Raw genomic sequence first — 23227 nt, forward strand, 5'->3', positions numbered from 1 at the left:
GCCCAGGAGGATGGGCGGGGAGAGAAGGGGCGACATTCACAGCTGCCCCGTCTCTGGCACTCACCACCTACCCCGCCTACCCAGGGCGATGAGCAATTGCTGCCCGCAGTGTTTCACACATCTATCCATTTAGTGTTCGTGAGACAGGTTCTACTGTTATCCTGGCTTTAAGCAGAGAGGGGGCGTGACCACCGGACCCCCACGCGCGCCCCTTAAGGTCTGTGTGACCTTGTCCATCCTGAAAGGTCACAGGCCACGCGTGGCCCTGCTTCACTGCCTGCAGCCAGAGCAGGTCCCGGCAAAGGCGTTCCACATAGGCTCGCTGGCGCCACTCTGTGCGGGACCCCAAGCAAAGGCAGTCTGTAAGCGGATGGCCGCCTCAGTTTTGAGCAGGGCTGACCGGGGGCTCCACGCACATGTATATTTCTGGTGTGGTAGCCAGACATTCTTTTTCCTAAGTTTACCCGCCCCCCAAAATCTATAGATGACAATCATGTTGGTTTTTATGATTTACTGAAAATCAAAGACAAAAGGGGACTTTTTTGTCTTGTTTTTGCTATGACAGGTTTAGAAATTTGTTGTACTACATTGATTCAATTTTCCTTGATTTCAGCCATCTTTCAATAATGCAACCTGCTTCTGCAAGCTGGGTACACAACAGAAAACCCAGAGGAACTGAGAATATTGAAATGGTTCTACCATTTCCATCTTTGAGACAAATGTGCCTCTCAGAGGAGAGCTGGCTGCAAGCATGTGACCGCTTAACAACTGTCTACATGTGAAAGACGACACACACGCTAACGCTGTCTTATGAAAGTGGGGAGACCACCGGCAGATCTGACCTCTAGCTTGATTCCATTATCTCAACTCTCTTTCTTCGGAGTTGTCACATGTGCTCCAATCCTGGATTTCTTTCTTTTTTATTAGGAAAACATCCAAACTCTTTCGAAACAGGCTGCCAAGTGGGGTCTGGCTTATCAAGCACAATGGAATGTACCGTGATCCTTCCTCTAAATCACGAAGAGCCTCTGACATTTCCCCAAACTCCTACTGGTGGCAAATAATAAAACAGAAGGAGGAAAAACCAACTCCGCACCCACCCCCCCCCCCAACCTCTACCTTCTTTACGCCATGACATTTAAAAAAAAATGAAGCAGAATTGATTGTTCCGTGTATCACGTAAAACCTTCTGTCCTATTACTTTAAGTAATATACACATTAAAAGTGAGTTTCTTTTTCTCAGAAATAAACTTGAGTGAAATGAAAGTATTTTTCTCAGAGGGTCACCCCACACCTAGGTCCCTCCTGTTCCTGGAACACAAACCCTAATGGGGATGGGAGACCCTGGGTCGAGTGAGTGATGACCCAGGTCCCCCACCTGCCCCACTCTGGGAAGCCTGCTTACCTCTTTTTCAATTTCTGCCAGAGATTTGATGGTGATTCCCAAGAGATCAAAGGGCTGCATCTGAAAATACAGATCAAGTCATCCTTTTAAACGGCTGGAAAAATGCTGCTTCACATTTGTTCTTATTCACAATTGTGACACTTCAAACCCCCTTGTGATCTGGCGTTTTCGCCACTCCTTTTCCATGGAAACCATCAGTGTGACTATAGTGACGAGTGAGGGTAAATGGACCAGTAGCAGGAGCAGACTGAGAAGACCTGGCCGTCACCGGGGTCCCTTCTGGTGGGGACCCCAGCCTAGGCACCTGTCTACAGAACCCGGGGGGCGGGTCACGGCTCTCCTGAAAGACCATGACTATCACCAATAATTTCTGCCTCTTGTCTCTCCCTGCCCACAGGAAAAGCCGGTGTGCTCTTTCTGCAGCCGCGGGGATGGAGGTGCCCACGGCTTCCCCACACCGCCCTGACATCCGCGTCTGTGTGCTGGAACGGGTCTAAGGAACTCCACGAGGCAGGCAGCCAATCTTCTGCCCGGGATTCCTTGGCATCAGAGAAGGAGCTGGAGGGAATTCCAGGTCTTTGAAAATGCAAGGTAAATGAAGTAACTGCCCATCAACTGTCGTTTAAGAAGTCAGTGGTGGTGGAAAATGGTTAACACTGCATTTTAATGGGTGTTTCTGTAACTTCATAGAGATGGGGACCTTTCTTTAAAAACGCTGGCTTTTCCAGACAGCATGAAAAATCAAATACACATGGCAACAAGAGTCAGCTGGAGGCCCAGAAAAGCCTGGGCTGAAATAATGCATGGTGAGGGGCAGAGGGAACCTGGTCTCTGAGGTCCCTGGTCCGAGTCCCCTCAGGGATCATCAGTGGTCTGTATTCCCGAGGGGTACCAGCCCAGCCTTCTGCAGCCCAGGCCAGCAGCTGGCAGCCGGGGATGAACAGGTGAAACCTGAGAATCTCTGACAAAACCCCGGGGCCTTCACGGTTCTGAACTGCAGCCCGGAGGGGGTGGACTTCCTGGGAGGGGTGGTAGAAAGAGGCCGGCTCTGAGCCCACGGACCTTGGATTCTAACTGGGCTCAGTGCCCCTTCGTGATGCAGCAGCGGCAGGTTAATCACTCGAGCATTTCCTCTCCCGTTACAAAGCACTGCGGGCGGGCCCTGCCGGCTGGGCTGCTGAGATTAATCACAGAAGCTCTTGCACTGGGATTGGCCCGAATCTGCCTGCCTGAGCACTTGCTGAGTCGGCAGAGCCCGATCTTGGGACAGGGCCACCGAATTAGGCACTCAGCTCCTGGGGCTGCTCTGCCAGTAGCCACAAAACAGTTTGGCTTTCTCCTGCTGCCAGCCCGAGTGGTGAGAGAGTGGGGCTGCCTGCCCGAGCGGCCCGGGATCCAGCAGAGATCCAGCTGTTGTATCATTAGGCTCTAACTGCCCCACTAAACTTTCCTGATTGGAGCCGGTGCGCAGGACAGAACAGCCGCTCCAAGGGAGTGGGCGGGAGAGGCGCCAGCATCTCCATGGCAACGCGGCCAAGTGGAGTCCGCTGAAGTTACTCATGCTCCGCAGGTCAAGTCACGAGCGTTTTTCAAGATTAAGCTGCTTACCAGAAGGGTTCAGAGGAGGCCTATTATATTTCATGAAAATGCAAACTCCAGTGCAGGTCAAATCGCGAGCTGGGTGGTTTTAAGCTGGGTCCAAGAAAAACACTGAAGGATTCTTTAGCTGGTGCCCAAACTAGGGCCTTCATGTTTATTAGCTACTTAAAGCAAACTTCTGCAGAAAGGATTTTAAAAAGCCCAGAAAGCAGTCTACTGAGCCAGCATGGACCAGGCCTGCACAGCTGAGGGAGGGCCACTGCCACACTGGGGGGCAGGCGCCACCGGAGAGAGGGCACAGGGGTGCCAGGCGGGGCCCGCATAGCTGTGCGTGCTGGGTGCCTCTCACGATCTGGGTTCTGGCCTTCAGACCCAGCTAGCTCACTCAATCCCTTTGTCACTAAAGATGGCTCAAGGGCCCAGCCTGGCCTCAGTTGCCTCACGTGTATCATGGGGTCCGTGCTAGCCTGCAGTGGGCGGGAGACCCACAGCTGCAGGGCACCCAGCACTAGCAGGCCCAGCCCTGCCATTCAGATGCCTTCGATTTAGAGCAGAGAACGTGGTCATCACGGAATGCGGCAATGACAATGGGGAAGTGAGGCAGCTTTCTTTCTGCTGGACACTGACTTTGTTAAATAAAAAAGAACAGAAATTAATAAGGTGAGCTTGGAAAGCAAGAACATTTACAGCCGGTGAAGTTCAGTACAATTTGCCATCACATTTGAATCAGAAAGCCTCGGCTGCGGCTGTGTCTGAGTGTGTCTGCTAGTCTGTCTCGCTCCCTCCCCACCCTCATCCTTTCTTTCACTTCTCAAGCACCCACTATGTGCAGTATTAGCTGAAGGGGCCCAGGGAGGAACACGACCCAATTCCGGCTCTCAGGCAGCCCTGCTGTAGGCTGCAGGGCTGAGCTTCCAGCGGGGGGAGAACACGAGGACAGCAGTGATTCCAGCAGGGGCAGGGGAAGGGGAGTGGGGCAGAAGAGGAGGGCGATCGTGCTTAAAACTTACACTTTCTGGAACGCAAGAAAACTTCTCTGAAATCATAAATGGCACACCATCCATTGCTGCAAAAGAAGAAAAAAAGAGAGGAAATGGCATTGCGGACACCACTGATGTTCAGCACCTTGAGATACTGACACAGACAGTACAGGCCGGTCAGGGGCTGGAGCCGGCCGACAGGTGCACTGGTGAGCGAGGCCGAGGGCAATGGGTGCCCAGGTACCATTCCTGCTCCCAGGAAGGACACACACCTGGTGAGCGAGGCAGACGAGCTGTGAGAGCGGGGAAGGGTCCAGAGCCCACCCGGGGTCCAGCCTGTAAGCGGTGAGAGCCACTGAAGGGCTGGTGGCAGGACAGAGGCGCACGAGCGCTGAGGGGACAAGGCCGGGCTCGGCGAGGAGGTGGGCAGTAAGCGTGCTGGTGAGACGTCCTTCCAGCTGAGCCTCATCCCAGCCGGGCTGTCAGGCTCCCGGGAAAGGTCCGGGTTGGAGGAAAGAGTGGTTCTGGAGTCAGACACACTGGGTTTGGACCCTGGCCACGGCTCTGGGTGCGCTCGAGTTTAAAAGGAAGACGGCGCGGCCTTCGAGTAGGTGCGAGCGGGCTGTGTGTGAGGCTCCGCCCCCGGCGCCCAGGTGCTCGGCAGGCGGGGCTGCGCGGCCACCATCGCCGGCTCCTGGTCCGCTTTCCTGGGCTGAATCGCGGCTCCCCTGTCTGCTCAGTGTTAACAGGACACAGAAGGGGCGGGAATGGGTCCCCAGCAAAGGAAAACGGGGCGGGGGTGGTGGTGTCAGCGGTTCAGTTCCTTTCCCACAGCCCCGCGCCCACCGAGTCCCCAGGTCATCGCTGTCAAATCACGACCGGGAGCTGCCTCCCCGAGCGCGTGCTCTCCCGGGAGGAGCGGCATTATGACGTCAGTGCGGACACCTCGGCACACGGAGGAGCAGGTCGCGCCGGACCGAGCGTGTGACGCCGGTACCCCGCAGCGTGAAGGCCCGGCAGCCGCGGGCTGTGGGGCGGGCGGGGGCTTCTCCTGGGGCCCGGCTTCGCCCTCAGGTCTGAACAGAGGCCAAACCCGGCCTCCCTGGTCCCAGCCACTGGCGTGGCGCGGAGCATCACGCCGAGGGCAGCGGTTTTCTGGTAAATTGTGGTCATAAGAAGAAACGGAGTGATGAGTTCCCTGGGAAACGATCATCTCTGCCTCCCCCGACATCTAAGATGGGGCCCTCTCTGGTACACAAGTGGTGGACAATTTTTTTTCAGTCCTAAGGAATAAGAGTCACAGAAGCAGAAAGAAGAAAAGGAAATAAGAGAAAGAAAAGAAATCTGGGACAAAGCCTCTCTGATCAGCAAGATGAACCACATGTCTCATTTTAAGCTACATTCCTAATTTCTGGGAAGATAAAAATGGAACCTTCTCTGGGAAGTTTGAGGAAAAAGCAATAGCACAGATGGCTGCAGCTGCTGCACTGGAAACTTCCTCCTTTCCTGGGAAGCCTGCTTGGCCACGGGGCTCCGACAGAGAAGTCTTTGGTCAGAGACCTCGCATCATGGAGGCCCTGCGACCTGCCCTCACTGCCTGGAAGAGGACCAGCTAAGCACTGGGGACAGTGTGACAGCTCCCCAGAAAGACAGGGGAAAGCCCACAGTAACCTTACACAGTACAGCACACACGCAAATATACTAATGAAGTCTGAGCACCTATGCTCATTTACAGCTGGGAAAACCCATCCCTGAATAGATGGTCCCTGAAAGGCCACGACGCCTTCTAGAAAGAGCAGGACCAGGCCCACCCAGGACCCAAGGAGAGGCCAAGCTCCCTTCCCAGAAGTTGCCACCGTCCACTCAACGTGGCTGGGAGTCAAGGCTCACCCCATGCGGCACTCTGACCCCAGCCCCTTTCAAAAGCCACGGAGGCAGGAGAGCACGCAACACTGACAGCATTTCTGATCATTCACAGATTGGGGGTCAGAGCCCACACAGGTGCCAAGCAGTGACTCCAGTCTTTGGCCCTTCCATGAGGTATACATGAAATTTCTGAGAGCAAACCTGCTTCTTCCACACCCAGGGCCTTTCACGGTTTTGACATTACCATTCCCCCCCCACCACCAGGTGTCTAGCTGGCCCTTCTACCAGCTCCTTCCCTTCAGACCTATGGGGCAGGAGGTGGGCTTGTGTGCAAAGAGCCCCATCAGACCCATCATGGTCTTTTCGAAGCCACTCTTCCCTTGGCCATCCCCCTCACTGTTAAGGCACCGCCCCCATCCTGGCCACCCCAAGTCAGGCGCTAGAAGCCACAGCCTACTTTACCTCTTCTTCAGATTCTCAAAGCCCCCTGTTGTCACCTGCCCTGGCCATGTCACCCTCTGCTCTCTGCACACATGTCCGCACACACGCACCTCTTTCCCAGCTTCTCTCTGCCCAGGAGACAGACGGTGGGGCCCAGGGCAGAGCTCCCTTCCTGAGCTCGGGAAGCAATCCGACCCAACGCTGGAGAGCGGTTTCCAGTGAGCACATCTTTGGCCACATTGCTAAGTGGAGAACCCCGCTCGTTCATTCACTAGGCTTTCTGCCTTTGGTGTTTAAAGACCTCCTTAGTGTCTGGGGGTTTCTGGTAAGATATGGTGAAGATCTCCCTTCTCCCTGGTGACAGTTGTTTCCATCCAAATGTCAACACGTGTTCAGAGAACTGGTGTTCTGACAAGGTAAGTGACCTGCAAAGGCCAGACGACCCCGGGAAATGAGAGACCTAGGGAGCACTGGGCGAAAGTGAGGAAGGCTGGTGACCCCTGCCCAGCGCGAGGCTGGCAGTCAAGCCTGCATACAAAGGGAAGAGACAGGAGGATTTCCAAGGTGGGGTGCTTACTGCCCCTCCGCACAGGATGCCCCTCCCCTTCGCCCTACGTCCACCCACCGCCATCCCTCTGGGATCCGCTCAGAGTGGCCCCCTTGGTGCCTAGCCAGGGCCGCATCTCCTCTCTCGGCTGAGGGTTCTGGCCATCCATGTGTGAGCCACCTCTGCATTCCTGTCCCAGCACAGGGGGTTCCTGGGGCGCTCAGCATCCCCTGTAATGGGGCTCCAGCCTGGGGACATTTGGAGAGAAGAAAGGGAAGACGCCTTCCCAAGACTGTCTGCGAAGCAAGAGGCAGCAGTGAGGGTGGCCCTCCGGACTGTGGGGCTGATGCCCTCCTGACAGGGTTTAGCAGCAGAGGAGACGGTGTGGAGATCCACTCGGACCTACCCCGACCTCAAGGGGAGCTGTCTGGGGAAGGGAGAGAGATGCGAACTTGGGGATAAGTTACCACTTTATCTTAAGAGTTCAGGACAGAAAGACGGGCACAGCCGGATGCTCCTTGTATTCTAGAAAACAGACTTTAACAATCTTGGAAGAAAAGAGAGTGAGTCCATAGGGTCCCAGGGGCTGAAGCTCCCGAATGGTCCGAACAGTCGCCATGGTGACACGTCCCGAGTCCCTGGAAAGGGGAGCCAGAGTCCCCAGGAGCCAGTGAGAGTTTGCTAAACAGATGATATGCCAACCAAGTTCCACTTATTTAAAAAATCTAATATAGCCAAGATTATGGTAGGCTGAGGAAAACATGGATTTTAGCAAAGCACTTGACAAGTTTCCCATGTTACCCATACGGATAAGATGGATAAATACAGCTGGACAACGTTAAGGTAGGAGAATCTGTAACTGGTTGCACTAGACGTTCAAGACGCTGATTAATAAATTGATGTTGACCTCAAAGTGACCTCTCTGGAGGGTGCCCAGGGTGCTATCAATTACTCTAATGAAGACATGCATAGTGGGCTTATCCAGTATGTGGCTGATGAGGACAGTCTACAAACTGGATAACAGAAGACCAATAAAGATCTCAAAAAGCTGGAGTCACGGGCTAAATTTAACAGATGGAATTTACTAAAGGTCAGTGCTAAGTCCTGTACTTTAGGTCCAAAACACCAAGTGCGTTAGATGGAATGAAAGAGATGTTCATGCTGGAATAACAGCAGAAGACATGAAAAAAGACTGGTCTGTAGTTGAACAAGTCAACAGCGTGACTTGACTGTTTAGAAAGGGGGAGGGATGGCGTTGTAAGGGACAGTGCAGCAGTCCTGGTGCCAGGGTGAGGGAGCCGCCACCTTGGTCTGCTCTGGGCTCAAGGGAGGGGTTCAGTGCTGGGACTGCACTCTCAGAGGGTCATCCTGGGCAGCCTGCCAGATGGTGAGGGACCTGAAGCCAGCCCACAGGAGGGAAGGAGAGGAAGCCATCAGACCTGCTGCTCCGGGAAGGCCTGATGCCGTCCACTTTTGTTCATCGTTGCACCCCACCTGGCACCCGAGAGCCCAGCGCCGTGCCCGGCACATGGGAAGTGCAGCAAGATGGGGTTTGGTCCAGATACGAGAGGTCTTGAAGGTGAATGTGGTCATATGTCTGCACATGTTCTCAGAGCTGTCACAGGAAGAGGGGCTAGAGAGACGGGGCATGATTCAGAGGGGGGACCCTGCCCTCCTCGGGGAAAGGCAGAAGGCAGGACCAGAAGAACGGGCTGACAAAGGTCCAGGTGGACGGCCGCTTGTCAGGGAGTTAGGGAGGGATTTTGTGTGTTGGTAGAAAGCTGATCTGTGGGACTGCTAAATCCCCTTCTAATTCCATGACATCCATTTCTGTTCTCCTTATCTGGGCAGCCTTTCCATATTTTAAGATATCTAGAGGTTTGCCAAACATAATTCTTGAAATCAATGGCACACATTTTTCATGCGTTCCAAAAGAAGTTCATAGGTCATCTCCATCTGGGCTCCTTGTGGGGAGCCGCGTTTACTTCCTTCCTTCCTTTTCTCCCGAGCTGAGGCCAGGGTTTCGGCCTCACCGTGATCCTCCTTCTAGCCTTCAGCCTGCTGCCGAGTCCTACTCAGAGTGACGTGCAGTGGAGGGACTGGAGGGAGAGCCGTGACGAGGGGGCAGCTCTCATGGAGCCACTGCTCAGGGGGTACATGTTCGCCCCCCAACCGGCCCTCCCAGTCAGCCTGGGGTTGTACAGGGTTCTCACACGGACACGGCCTGACCGATCCATGGTCACAACACAGAGGCAGGACACGGAAGCCTGTCCTTTCCTCATTGGCACCAACGGCGGCATTCCCGGGGCCCAGAGCAGTCCGATCTCCAGGCCCCTCGGCTCCCTTAAACCTTGGCTGTAACAGAACTTCTCCCCTAGCCCAGTTCTAGGCTAGAAAGAGAGAAAAGGAAAGGAAACCACATTTACTGACCACATACTAGAGAGTGAACATGCACCAAATAACTTAACCCTCAAAATGATCACGTGCAAGTTACATTTAAGGAAACTGAGGCTGCAGGAGTTACACAGCTTGATGGGGCCAGGATTCAAGTCCAGAGCCGTGGGTGTGGCGCTGCCATAGGTGTGGCAGGGAGGAGGGGCCTGAACTCCAGGGGGCAGCACTGTGGCCGAGAGGCAGTCTCATCTCTCTGAGCCTTGGCCGCCCTGCCTGTAAAGCAGGGACAACACAGCCAGCTGTCCTAGGAGGTGCTGTGAGGGCTGGAAGGGGCACACAGCCAACGTGGGCTTCTGCGACAACCCAGAGCCCCGTGCCAGGCAGGCTCCCTTTCAGGACCAGGACAGTGCTTTCTTCACCATCTTCCTTTTTTGTCCTTTTTCTATTTTAGTTTTGGTGGCAGTTTTAACAAAACGCTGATCCTCTGCACCGAGCGGCGTAGAGCAGATGAAAGCGAGGATGTGCCGTGGGCTCCGTGGTGCAATTAGCATTCTCCTAAACAAACGAGCTTCAGCAGAGCTGTAATTAAGCAGGCCTGTAATTAAGTATATGCCCTTTATCATAACGATCATGCTTAAAAATGGCATGATGCATGGAACTCTGTTATTAATGCTGTAATCCCAAACTGAAGTGCGAGTACATAGAAATCAGTGTGTCAGGCCTGTCACCAGAGTGTTTGTAAAATACATTAAAGAAAAAAACCAGGAAACAATGAGCTCATTCAACTGTTCTTTTTACAATCAGGCACTACAAGTCAAGAGGATTGTGAATGCTTACAGAATCTGCAAGGTTTAAACAAATAAAGCTCTAATCTGCTACTGTATTAATACCACCCCCTATTCTAAAGAAGGAGAGGAGGGGGGGTGATTTTTTTTTTTTTTTTTTCCCCCAACTGACCGGGATACCTGCCTTTGCTTTCCTAGGGGAAGAAGTCCAATTTGGGTGCCGTATCTGTTTGGACATAAAATTGGATTTCGGCTTTTGCACAGACAGCTCTGCCATGAATCTGTAGGAACTCTGCCTGGCAAGGGGATAGGGTCACAGCTCCTGCGTACGGGAGCTACTGTGTAACTGTACTTGCCAAGGCAGTCCCTCAGCGCCTTCCCTTGATTCTCCCCTCCAAATGCACACCCCCGGACTTCTGAGGGCTCAGCACAAACCCACCACTGACCAGCTCCCAAAGGCACCGGACCAGGACCAGCCCATCACCTTGGTCAGGCCTGCCGATTCCTTCCTCAACGAGGAAATACTCCAGTCGACACATGTGTTAATTTCAACGCACTTGATAAAGAGATTCGTAAAGTCATGTGGTAAAAAAATGTGAAATTTTTAAAAAGATTCCATTACTAGCATCTCCATTGTCTGCTTACAGTTGCCAAGTGGTGTTAAGTGAGCTTGGTCATGGTTCCTCAGAAGTCCTTGCAGAGATGAGGGTGAACAACGTGGCTTATTGGCAGGCAGTCATTTTCAGAATAAAATTAAATGTAGTTGGAATGGTAGGAGACCTTTAATTCTGTGGGCCTGCTTGGGGCTCAGAGCTGTAAATAATCAGCAACCTGGCCCTTTCTTCTCCCCTTTCCTGCGGCATTTCAAAGGTTCTTTACAATTTGTGATGGGAAAAATGCCAGCAACTCTAGATCTCAAGGCCATTTCTCAAAACTCATTTGCAAACCAAAACACCAAGCCCGTTCGGCTTTCCTGGTGATTTCACTTTGGGGATATTCCTTGGAAGACATTTGTAGACGCCCCAGAGCTGTCTGCTAGGTGACATTCCAATTGAGTTTACACAAGGCCAACAACTTCCTTCTAGATCCCCAAAGTAATTTGTTTTGCCACGTTATTCATAAGCCAGAAGGAGTGATTTATCAGCCACGGCGAGAGCCTCCCGAGTCCCACGCATGAGGTGGCTGCGCGGGAGGAAAGAGGGGCCTTAGCGCGTGAGCACCCTGGGGCCTGGGCAGGCCACTTAGCCTCCGCGTCTGCCTGTCCTCGGGGAAGGGGGACAGCCACGGCCGCTCCGCAGCATGGCTGATGGGAAGAAACCAGAAGGGACCAGGGGCCTGCAGCAGGCACACCAAGCAGCCCACTGCTTCTTCAGAGGAGTGAATTCAGGTCAGGCCCTCTGCCCCATCTCTGACTTAGGACGAGCGTTCAATCTCTCTGTGCCTGATTCTTTGACTGTAGAAGGAAGGAAATCATACCTGGATTGCTGTGAAGTTTAAATGAGATAAAAGCATAAGGCTCAGCAGGTCACGGAAGCAACCTAAATGCCCATTGACAGACGAATGGATAAAGAAGATGTGGTGCATGTATACAAAGGAATATTGCTCAGCCATAAAAAGGAACGAAACTGGGACATTTGTAGAGACGTGGAGGGACCTAGAGACTGTTATACAGAGTGAAGTAAGTCAGAAAGAGAAAAACAAATATTGTGTATTAATGCATATATGTGGAATCTAGAAAAATGGTACAGATGAACCGGTTTGCAAGGTAGAAATAGAGACAGATGTAGAGAAGGAACGTATGGACACCAAGGGGGGAAAGTGGGGGTGGGATGAACTGGGAGATTGGGATTGACATATATACAATAATATGCATAAAATAGATAACTAATAAGAACCCGCTGTATAAAAAATAAAAAATTTTAAAAAAGCATAAGGCTCAGGTACAAACTAACTGCTCAGTAACTGTCATCATCATGGCACTAGAGGAAAAGCCCTTCCAAGGTAGACCTTTTTCTTCTCCCTGCTTTTACATAAAAACACAAGTGCATCCACATTAAATTACGTAACCCGAGGCTGTAACTCCTGATCCAAAGGCTTCTGGAGGTGCGGAAGCGAAGCCTACCCAGGAGGGCTTCCCTTGGTGTCCGGACCATGGCTCTCCTGGCATCTGCCGTTGAGGTCAAGCTCAACGGCAGGAGCAGGGCTCAAGCTGGGCCCAGGTGCTAAATGTCCCCTGGAAAAGAACCCCCAAAGCAAAGAGAAGAAAACTGCCCCTGGGTGTCAGGAGGCTAATTCACCAGGTTAGTCAGAAATACCATACTCTTCAAATAAAGGCACCTTCACACCATAAACGAATATTCTCTGAGGTTCTATTTCGCGTGGGTAATTAGGAAGCCCTCCCTCGCCATTTCTCTGCCCACCGCCCCTCCAGCCTCCAAAACGCGGAGCACCTGACACTAACTGTCACTTCAGCCCTGCAGCCTGCTTCACCCTTCCACGTCCCCACATCCTGGGAGGAAGCTGAGGGCCCTCCAGCCCTCCTACACCCCTCCTTCTGGAGTAACCGCCCAGCGGGCCCCCGGGGCTTTGCAGCAGGACGCCTCGTGGGTCTGTGCTGGGAGGCGGGAGCCCACGGAGGCTGGGCCACGTGCCCCGCAGGGACTCTAAATAGATGAAAGAGAAGGTCCTCACTCTGCTACAGAAACGCATTTCAAAACTTTATAAGTACTTAATGGCTTGCGGCAGAGACCAACTGCATTTTGCTCAAAGTAAAGATAAAATCCAATTAAGTGAGACTTTTCCTTGTTGCTTGTTGAGGGGCTCCTGGGTAAGTCACCATCACCATGTGTTCACACCTGCTTCCCCAGTGCACACGCACAGAAACTCCTCGGTGAGCTCGAGACCAACAAAAAGGGCTTTGGGTGTGCAGAATAAAAAGCTGAACCGAGGGGCCAACACAGGGGTATTGCCACCAGGCACATTCCTGGGGAGGCAGGCATGGTCTAAACCCACTGTCCTCCTGCGACTGAGGCAAAGCCTTGACGGGGACGGGACAGGCCTGGGCAGGGCTCGGGCCCCAGCACGGGAAGATGCACTTTCATTTCCAGGGCTCTTTTCACCTTCTCAAAACTAACTAATATATATTTTTAAGTTTTATTTTTTTTAACCCCTCAAAAAACGAATACATTCTCTAAAGAAACAATTCCAGTAGTCCAGCTACGTTAAGCACCCCTTGACTCCAGAGCCGCATCTCGGGGGTCTCCTCGGGGGAAGAGCCGGGGTAGTGGTCTGTGCACAGTCCTTGGGGTCCCCCCCCAGCCCATTTCCTATGGGCTTATGTATATGTTTGCATGTATAGAAGAAATGTAGAATTTTCGGGGGTATGTGTTTGTGTTTTTAATAAAAATAGCATCACAGCATAACTAACTGTTCTGCAACTTGCTTTTTTCACCTGTCAGAGGGTTTCCGTGTCGGGGTAGCTACAGATCTATCTCAGTCTTTGTTACACTTGCACGGAAGTAAGGGTGGGGCGACAACCGAGGGCCAGCTCATAAGGAGCCTTGATTGCCATTTAAAGTGGCGTGAATGTCCCCGTGAGGCCCCTGGGGAGCCACTGAAGGGTTTTTGAGCTGGAGAGTGACACACTGTATTTATATTTGAGGGATGTCTCCTGGTCCAGGCACATTAGAGGGAGTTAGGCTGGAGGCAGGACCACCAGGAGGAGGTTGTGACAGTAAATCAAGGGGGGCTGTGGTGGCCTGGACCAGGACTGTGACAGTAGGAACGGAGGGGAGGGGACACATGGAGGAATATGTAGATGGCAGAATCCAGGGATCCGGCAACGGGCTGTGGAGGGGTAAGGGAGGAGGGGGCGGAGTCAGGGGTGTCTGAGGTTCTGCCTCAAACAGCTGGGAGAAAGGGACGCCAGGCATGGATGTGGGGGCCAGTGGGGTGGAGTAGGAAGCACGGGGATGAGCCAGTGGGTTCCATTTTGGATGTGCCAGGTTTGAGGGGCTTTTGAGACATCCAAGGGAAGACCCTGGCCAACACTGGTGGGAACGCCATGACCAAGAATGCAAGACTGGTTGGTGAGGACCGCCCGGATGCAAGTACAGAAGTGAGCCCTGACGGAGCGATTGGGAGTTACCGGCATGGTGATAACCAAGGACACGAGAGAAGGGAAGATGTTCTGGAAGAAAACACGTGAGGATAGAGGCAGGCCTGGGACGGAACACTGAGGGATGCTGACAGTTAACACTCAGGTTGAGGAAGAGAAGCTGGCAAAACAATGCGAAGGAGATTAGAAGGTACTCGGTGATGATGGATCAAAAAATTGGAGGTGTTAGTATAAACTTGGTTTTAATAAGCAGATATATGTCTGTGAGTCTGTTTCTGCTTTGTAGATAGGTTCATTTATGCCATATTTTAGATTCCACATGTAAGTGAAGTTATATGGTATTTATCTTTCTCTTTCTGACTTACTTCACTTAGTATGATAATCTCTAGGTCCATCCCTGTTGCTGCAAATGGCATTATCTCACTCTTTTTTATGGCTGAGTAGTATTCCGTTGTAGAAAGAACAGACTTGTGGTTGCCAAGGCGGAGAGGAGGAGGGAGAGGGACGGACTGGGAGTTTGGGGTTAGTAGGTGCAAACTATTACATTTGGAATGGATAAACAACAAGGTCCTACTGTATAGCACAAGGAACTGTATCCGATCTCCTTGTATAAACCATAATGGAGGGCTTCCCTGGTGGCGCAGTGGTTGAGAATCTGCCTGCCAATGCAGGGGACATGCGTTCGAGCCCTGGTCTGGGAAGATCCCACATGCCATGGAGCAACTGGGCCCGTGAGCCACAATTACTGAGCTTGCGCATCTGGAGCCTGTGCTCCGCAACAAGAGAGGCCACGATAGTGAGAGGCCCGCGCACCGCGATGAAGAGTGGCCCCTGCTTGCCACAACTAGAGAAGGCCCTCGCACAGAAACGAAGACCCAACACAGCCATAAATAAATAAATAAATAAATAAATTAAAAAAAAAACCATAATGGAAAGGAATATTAAAAAAAAAGAATGTATATATATATATATATATATATATATATATATATATATATATATATATATATATATATATATATGTATAACTGAGTCACTTTGCTCTACAGTGGAAATTAGCACAACATTGAAAATCAACTATACTTCAAAAAAAGAAAAGCAGGTATACGTGTAAATACATGTAGATATGTATATGTAAATACACATGTACATTTACATGCACGTGTATGTGCTCCAACACACACACACACGTAATATATTTCTATCTGCTGAGGCCCTGGAAGCAATGGCACCTCGAGAGTGATGAGCATACCCAGGGCCCAGCTTTTGGTTTCCAGGATTCTCCTCTAAAAAAAATAGGGCTCTTTGGAGAAATGGCTGATTCAGCACTGAGCAGGGAAGGAACACACCTGGGACATCTTGTTGCACCAGAAAGTAAAGACGTTCTCTAAGAATCGGGGAAATGCATCAGAGGGACACAGGAGCCAGGGCTCCCATGGGCTAAATATGGAAAAAATTTGAGCATCAAAATAAATAATGATAAGAATGAATAAGAATCCACTAGTCCACACGAATACACACAAACTGGGGATAAGGGAAAGCTCTTCCTTATAAAAAAATGCCAAGTAAGAAATACTGAAGGAAGGATGGAGTTATAAAATGAATGGGTGCTAAAACTAGTAGGTGAAAATCTGATGAGGAATGAGCTACTTACATAGTCCTGAAGTATTTCCCGCAAATTACATATTAATTACAAAAGGAAAAACAGAAATTTCACAGTGAAGAAACCTGGCAAACAGCACTTCAACCACGTGATCCCAGCTAATTTTACCAATGCTGGGTCATGCCAACATCATGGACCTCCTGATATGATGCACTGAGAATAAATAACAGTGAAGAGAACTGTTTTTGGAGTCAGGGGGCCCACGTGTAGGCCAGTCAGGTCTCAGAGTCCTCATCTGTGAGTGAACGGCTTGGGCCACATCAGCCACTCGGCTGGTGCTCATCTGGCAACTTTAAAAAATTATTACTGCTGCCTGCTGTTCCTCCCCCAGAGGTTCTGATTTACTTGGTGTGAGGGTGGACTCCGGGCATCAGTCGTTCTTCAAAGCTCCCAGGTGAGAATATGTGCAGCTAGGTGTGTGCAGCCCTGGGCCATCAGATGATCTCAAAAATCCCTCCCAAGCAGCCGCATAGCACAGGGAGATTAGCTCGGTGCTTGGTTACCACCTAGAGGGGTGGGATAGGGAGGGTGGGAGGGAGACTCAAGAGGGAAGAGACATGGGGACATATGTATATGTATAACTGATTCACTCTGTTATAAAGCAGAAACTAACACACCATTGTAAAGCAATTATACTCCAATAAAGATGTTAAAAAAAATCCCTCCCAACCCTGACATTCTCAGTCTCACAAACCATAACAATCACCTTAAGTATTAAATACGCATTGGTGATTTGAGATCTGGATTTAAACCTCAGAAGATACAATGTACAAAATCCACCAAGGTTGGCCCATTGTAGGTAAACTGATTTCTCTAGCCCTCCTCTAGATTCTACTCAAACAGCCTTCTCAAAAACAACAATCAGGAAGAGTTATAGCAGGTTCTGGGCCAGATGCCTCCCCTCCCTTCCCCTCCCCTCCCCTCCCCACCCCTGGAGTCAAAGGGCAAGGAGAGAAGGTGTCCCAAGGCGTCCGGGTGTCTACAGCCAGCGCTGACCCACGCTCCAGAGAGCACTGCGCCAGGGGCGTCCGTCCAGGGAACAGCGTCGGGGCACTTACACACGTGCCCTCTTAAACCTCCCAGCAGCCCCGTGGGTGTTGCCATCCCCACTCTGCCAAAGGGACCTGAAGCCCAGGAGGGAGGGGCCTGGCCAGGGCCGCAAAGCTGGTACAGAAAGGGAGCTCTTCCAAGTCCACTGCCTTCCCACCACTTGAGGAGGAGGTGGGAACACCTCCCTACGTGGCATGAAGGAGTCATCCAAGGATGGAAGCAGAAAGGTATAATCGAGAAGGGCGAACATGTGAACGGAAGGTACGCAGAGCTGGAAGGTGTTAAGAAGCCAGCATGTGCGGGGTCTTCATGGTGTCTTCTGGGCTCTCGCCCCAGGGAGACAGCACTCGTGGCCCAGACAGACATACCTGCCCCAGGGATCTTTGGAGATGGCTTTCAATGCAGGTCTCCTTAGGCTATTCCTTTACTTAAAATCTTCAACTGTTTCCTCAGGTTTAAAGGGTGATGTCCAAATGCCTAAGCCCAGGCCCTCACAGGCTGACCCCACCCTAGCTTTGTGGTCTAGCTGCCCTCCCACCCTGGCTCCCCACACCTTGGGATCTAGCTACGCCAACCTACTCACCATTTCCTGACCAAGCCATGCATTCTGTATGCGATATGCCCTTCTCCTTGCTGTGTGCTCGGCCTGGAGAGTCCATTCCTGTCCGTGAACCCCCCAAACCAGCTGAAAGTTACCCATGTGGGTCACTTCCCGAGCTGTCACTCACTGGAGTCAGTGGCCTTGCTCCCACTGCCACTCTGCTGCAATCATCCATCCCAATGCCTTTCCCCAGATGACAAGCTCCAGGCTAGCCCAGGGCCTGCAAGGATGAGGCGATGGACAGATAAATGATGCAAGGCCACCTTTCAGAAGAAAGCTGTGTTTCGAGATGGGAATTCTCTAGGACTCCGTGAAACAGAGACATTCTAACTCTTTTTCTTCCGATTCCATGATCAATGCATAAGCTTTTAATTACTTGTTTGTTTGCCCAAGTACTTTAACAATAGGATAGTAGGCTTGAGCATCACACAAACTGGAAAGGTATAACCTCGTTATAGATTTTAAGATTTGAAAAAAGATTGCCCACAGGTTAAAGGAAAATGGTACAAAATGTGACACTTTGGTACCAACAGCACAGAGACCTTCTGATCGTGATTAGTGGGATCACACTCCCCAGGGCCTGGGCGCCCCTGAGTAAACGGAAGAACTTAGGATGAGCGCCCCGGAGCCAAGGCCCTGAGCCCTGCGGTCGGGGGTGGGCCCTGGAGGGGCAGCCACCACGGGAGGCCCCCGGCTTCATCCTCCCCAAGCTGCCCAGTGATTCCAAAAGCCCCGCCACAGTGACAGACATGGACCAAATGAAGAGCGACCTGCTACGGGAAGTCTCACAACGATCAAAATCCAATCTATGTTTACATAAGACTGCACTGCCTGTGTGCCTTCGAACCAGGTTGTAACTTTATAATAAAACTTAGGGCTTCCCTGGTGGCGCAGTGGTTGAGAATCTGCCTGCCAATGCAGGGGACACGGGTTCGAGCCCTGGTCCGGGAAGATCCCACATGCCGCGGAGCAACTGGGCCCGTGAGCCACAACTACTGAGCCTGCGCACCTGGAGCCTGTGCTCCGCAACAAGAGAGGCCGCGATAGTGAGAGGCCAGCGCACCGCGATGAGGAGTGGCCCCTGCTCGCCGCAACTAGAGGAAGCCCTCGCACAGAAACGAAGACCCAACACAGCCAAAAATAATAATAATAATAAGTAAATAAATAAAATTTTAAAAAAATTAAAAAAAAAAAACTTAATTTGAAAAGAAAAAAACCCCATTTCTACACCTTGTATTTTTCTCAAACACTGAACTTCCCACTTCAAAACCAAAGGCCTGGGCTTCCTCCCCTTCATGTAGCTAGACTTGCAGCATCTGTGAGGAGGGCAGGCTGCTGGTGCCCACAGAGGGTGCGCAATGACAGGAGACGACAGAATTACCACCTGTAGTTGGGACAGGGCACAGGCAGGCACACTGACCGACACAGAGGTGCCTTTCCAATCAGCAGAACGTTCAAGGGACTTTTCCCTGGGAAACAGCTTCTCGGGAAAACAGTACATCACATTTCCAAAATTCAGCTCCAGTGGACAAGCTCCCCGGAGCACGGTAATGTGAAGAAAACGAGCAGCCACAGACAGAACTAACGCCTCGGCTGACACCCGATTTGATGTGGAATACTGGGGAGTGGGCTCCCTTCTATCTGGTTGCTTTGTCTCTGAAGTACAATGCCACAAATTACCCAGATTTCAGATTTAATATTAACCTTTAAAGGGCATGTCACAGAAATGTATTCTCTAAATATTGGTTGTGAGCTCACTTTGTAAGTCTATCACGGAAAATAGGTGTGAGGCTGCCACCCAGCTCTGACTACATCTGTCATGGGCATCTCCTGCCACCTGACAGTAATTCCAACGGAACCCAGCAGTCCCACAAACGAACAATTCAGCCACCCTCGCTAACCACAGTCTGAGCTCAACCTTAAGATTTAATAATAGAGCCTGATAATATTGCTCTCATTTCTAGAGCTGATGAACTTTCAGAGGCAACATGAGTTGAAATAATGAGTGCGGAGATGACAAAGAATTTTAATCCAAGGTTCTTTGAACTATCCAGTATAATAAGCACTTGTTCCTTTCTACAATGGGCATATAAAAGAGAAATCTAAATAATAATTGCTGTAATTATCTTGAAAAATATGCAGAGATTAATGGTGATTATGAAAATCTGTATAATTGTTCTCTGAAATCATCACTGATGAAGTGGTATCTTGAAATGGCCATAGCCGGAGAACTTTTAACACCGAACTCCATGTGGGCATGGAAACATGACACTTTGGCTCTCTCCTCGTAAAATTATTACCCTGTGTTTACGAAATTGTTTTTCATCATTTCCAATACCCTGGCCTGCATTTTAACTCTTCATACCAGCGCCCTGGAAAGGTTCTAAGACGCCCTTAATGGGATGCATATGTCATTGTGGTTCAAAGCCCCAAGTTCAACTTGTTATTTATTCAAATAATTAATTACTCTTGTATCCATCGAGCAGTTTGTCATGACACATTAATGACTTGATAGACTTCTATGAACTGGTGAACACAGAACAGCAGAGCGTTTTTATCGTCATTTAATTTTAAAACGATCCTGTGTGAAATTATCTAGTCGTGAGTGATGGGAACATAAAGGACAGACTCAGCAAAGCCCCTTTTGGATCATTGCTTTATTAATGGTAACGTCAGGGAAATGAAAAATGCTAACATTGTCATATTCCGCTGCTGGGGGGAGACGAATGGCTGGGGGAGTGGGTGAGGGTGCTGAGCGCTCACGCCAAGTGCAGAAGCCCCTCCTGGCGCCAGGCGGGGCGGGGCTCACGCCTTGCACACTCATAACCGCCAGCTCGAGAAACCAGCTCCACGCCCAGGCTCCCTTTTGAGTTTATGGCTCTCGACGTCTATTACTTTTGTGTGTGTGGTCTTTTTTTTAACTTGAATTTTCCGCTAGTGATATAAAGCAGCCTCACGAAAACATTTCGCTTTATTGCTTTGAACGTTAAACGTTATTAATCCAATAGAAAAACGTTAAAGATATTGCTGTCACCTTTAAATGTGAAATGATACTAGGCGCTAAAAAAATGCTGGGTTAGGAGAAAAGATGTTCCCTTGGTTTCTTTTGAGCTTTGAGATAACTGTGTTGGCTTGATGATAAGATAATATTTCTACAGGGCTCACAGCACAACATCTGCTTAAAAGAGATTTCTTTTTTTTTTTATACAGTAAAAATTGTTTCTCAATTGTTTTAATTACAAACTTGGGAATCTATGCAAACTACTCCCCAGCAGTGTGATTCAAAGACAATAGACCGCAATCCCTGAAGAGCTGCAGCGTAGCCGGCGGGCGGGAATCGCGGGGGCTCTGCCTGCACGTGGCCGAGCCCGCGAGGGGACCTTGGCAGAGGCAGCAGGCATTGTTCTGCCCTCTCGGAAAGAGAAGCAAGCAAGGGTGGATCTCTTTTCCCTTGGGAGCTTCCTGTTTCGTCTTCCCAATTCCGGTGAACGGCTCTACCACCCACCCCGGGGCCTGGAGCCACAGGGACCTGCCCCCTCCCTCTCATCTGGCATCAGTTTCTTTAAATCCCAAAGAGGGCGGTCAGTGGCAGCAGCTCACAGTTAGTTGAACTGCCCTGTGCAAGCCCTGGTCTAGGTGCTTTCTGTGTATTGACTGATTTCTCACGACAATCCCATGAGGTTACATATTATTATTATTTAAATCATCATCATCAACCCCATTTTACAAGGAACATTCAGGCAAAGAGCAGGTAAGCAACCTGCCCAAGAGCACATGGCCAGCAAGATGCGGAGGAGGAACTGAACCCAGGAGCCTGACTCTTTCCTGCGACACCACGGTGCCTCTTAATTCTACCCAGGGATCCCTCTGGCACCTGGCCCTCCTGCCCACCTCTGCTGCCCTGGACCCAGGGGGATGTCCACCCTTCTGGCCCTGACATTAGCTGCTTCGCTACCCCTGGCTCCCTCTAGTCTCCTCTCTTACAGAAGGGGATGTGGAAAGAAATGGGGTCCAAGCAGTCGCTTCCACAGTACATGGGAAGTGCAACAAAAGCGGAGCATTTGGGGCGTACAGCGGGACAGCTGAAAACACAGTTGATGTGAGTTGAAACAGGGGTGTTAGAATTCTGAGGATAAACAACTCAAGGGACATGGGAAGGCCCAAGCCAGCAGTTCGGTGGCCTATTTTGCGGAATGCCCTCCTTTTTCAGGTGGAGACACGTGGGTCAGAGTCTCATGATTTTCACAGGGACATTTCCAGCAAGGCGGCCACAAAGCCAGAGCTCAAGCCAGGTTGCCTGAGGCCCCAGGGCACCTCCGCCCAGGTCCCGACTTGTTAGGCAGTGAGTGCCGGCCCCACCCGGCGGTCAGGGCCTCGTTTTGCCCTGTCAGGAGGTCTGAGCAGAGCCACAGCGAGCAACCGTGGCTCGGTGGAATTCTGCCAGGTTTAGAGGTTGTGAGGTGTATCACAGATTCATCTGGGGGACTGCTAGGGAGCCCTCAAAGAGACAGAGCCGCTGAGATGGAGCTGCATGAGATCACAGATGCCACAGGCAGGGGAAAAAACAGTGGTTTCAATAGGAGCCCCAGATGGAAAGTCCAGGCAGATAATCTCAATCGTAGGGTCACTGCTTCTCAACCAGGGCACCTTCACTCAGGAAGCCGACCACAGGGGCCCTCTCTTTGGAGAGCAATCGCACCCTTCGAGATGACCAGTAGCACCACCATGGGAGACATGCTGGTCCAGACGGGGGAGGCAGGGAGGGTGGGCACCGGTGAGCCCGGCCTTTGTTAGCGCTTTAAAGACAGTGCCTTCAGAGCTGGCCCCATACTCCAGAGGAGGCATCCTCTCTCTCCAAACCACAGGTTCTCGGACTTACAGGTGTGTCAGAATGGCCGGGGATGCTCGTTAAAAATGTGAATCCCTAGCCCCAAACCTCCAGAGACGGGCTCAGGAACTTAGGGACAATGGCACCAGGAGAAACTCCGCTCTGTGCTTAGAGCCAGAGAGCGCTTCGCTGAGGGTCTCATGGACCAAACGGCTACGAAGGTCTCATGGGTGCAGCTCCGTGAAGCTTTTCTGCACAAGCAGGGCTCTCTGTTATCTGTAAGGACTAACCACGGCAGGGAAGGCAGCACCGTAGCACCGGTCACAGCTGTCATTTGGTGAAAGCCTTGGACTTAGTGCCAGGCACTCTGCTCCACCCTTTCCCGGTCACAACCCTGCCAGGCGGACGCGATCACCCTGTCCTATGTCCGCCAGAGGCAAGGGAGCCGTGCTTCCAGTCGAAAGGGAAGCCAGCACTGTAACCCACGTCTGTCTAGCTCAGGAGGCCGGGCTCTCGACACTCCTACAGAATTTGGTGTCAAGAAACACCAGTGCCAAAGTACAACCAGGGACTCTACTCACTAATGGATTATTCCCTATGCTGTAACCTAACCCTGGATTTCTCTTCGGTCCAGACCCTTCGTGCACTGAGCCTCTAAAACTCACAAGGGAAAAGGAACCCAGAAAGGTCCTTGGTTTTCCTGGCTCTTCATCTGTAGTGAGGTTTCTGAGTACTCAGGTTTCTATGGCTTTTACCTTCACTAGTAGGTAAAAAAGATTCACTTAGCTTGTGACTGTCTTTCTGGAATCCAGACAGAAGGCTTCTCCCTCTCTCCCTCTCTCCCCTCCCTCTCTCTCTCCCTCCCCCTCCCTCCCTCTCTCCTTCTCTCTCTCTCCCTCTCTCCCCTCCCTCTCTCCCTCTCTCTCTCCCTCCCCCTCCCTCCCTCTCTCC

General features: G+C 51.2%; 1 protein-coding gene across 3 annotated transcripts in view; it reads right to left on the bottom strand.

Annotated features, from left to right (window-relative positions):
• The window catches only part of MVB12B (multivesicular body subunit 12B), a 182122-nt gene that overhangs the window by 20211 nt on the left and 138684 nt on the right, over window positions 1-23227 (bottom strand). For all 3 annotated transcript variants that reach the window (XR_011075188.1, XM_068553280.1, XM_068553281.1), the window contains 2 exons: window positions 4015-4070; window positions 1406-1465 (listed from right to left, as the gene is read on the bottom strand). Coding sequence is in view for 2 of the 3 variants with exons in the window: in XM_068553280.1 (XP_068409381.1) it covers window positions 1406-1465; window positions 4015-4070 (116 nt within the window). In the remaining variant the exon portion in view is untranslated. The remainder of the gene's footprint in view (window positions 1-1405; window positions 1466-4014; window positions 4071-23227) is intronic.

Source organism: Eschrichtius robustus, chromosome 10 (genome assembly GCF_028021215.1).
Source record: "Eschrichtius robustus isolate mEscRob2 chromosome 10, mEscRob2.pri, whole genome shotgun sequence".
Classification (NCBI taxonomy): Eukaryota; Metazoa; Chordata; class Mammalia; order Artiodactyla; family Eschrichtiidae; genus Eschrichtius; species Eschrichtius robustus.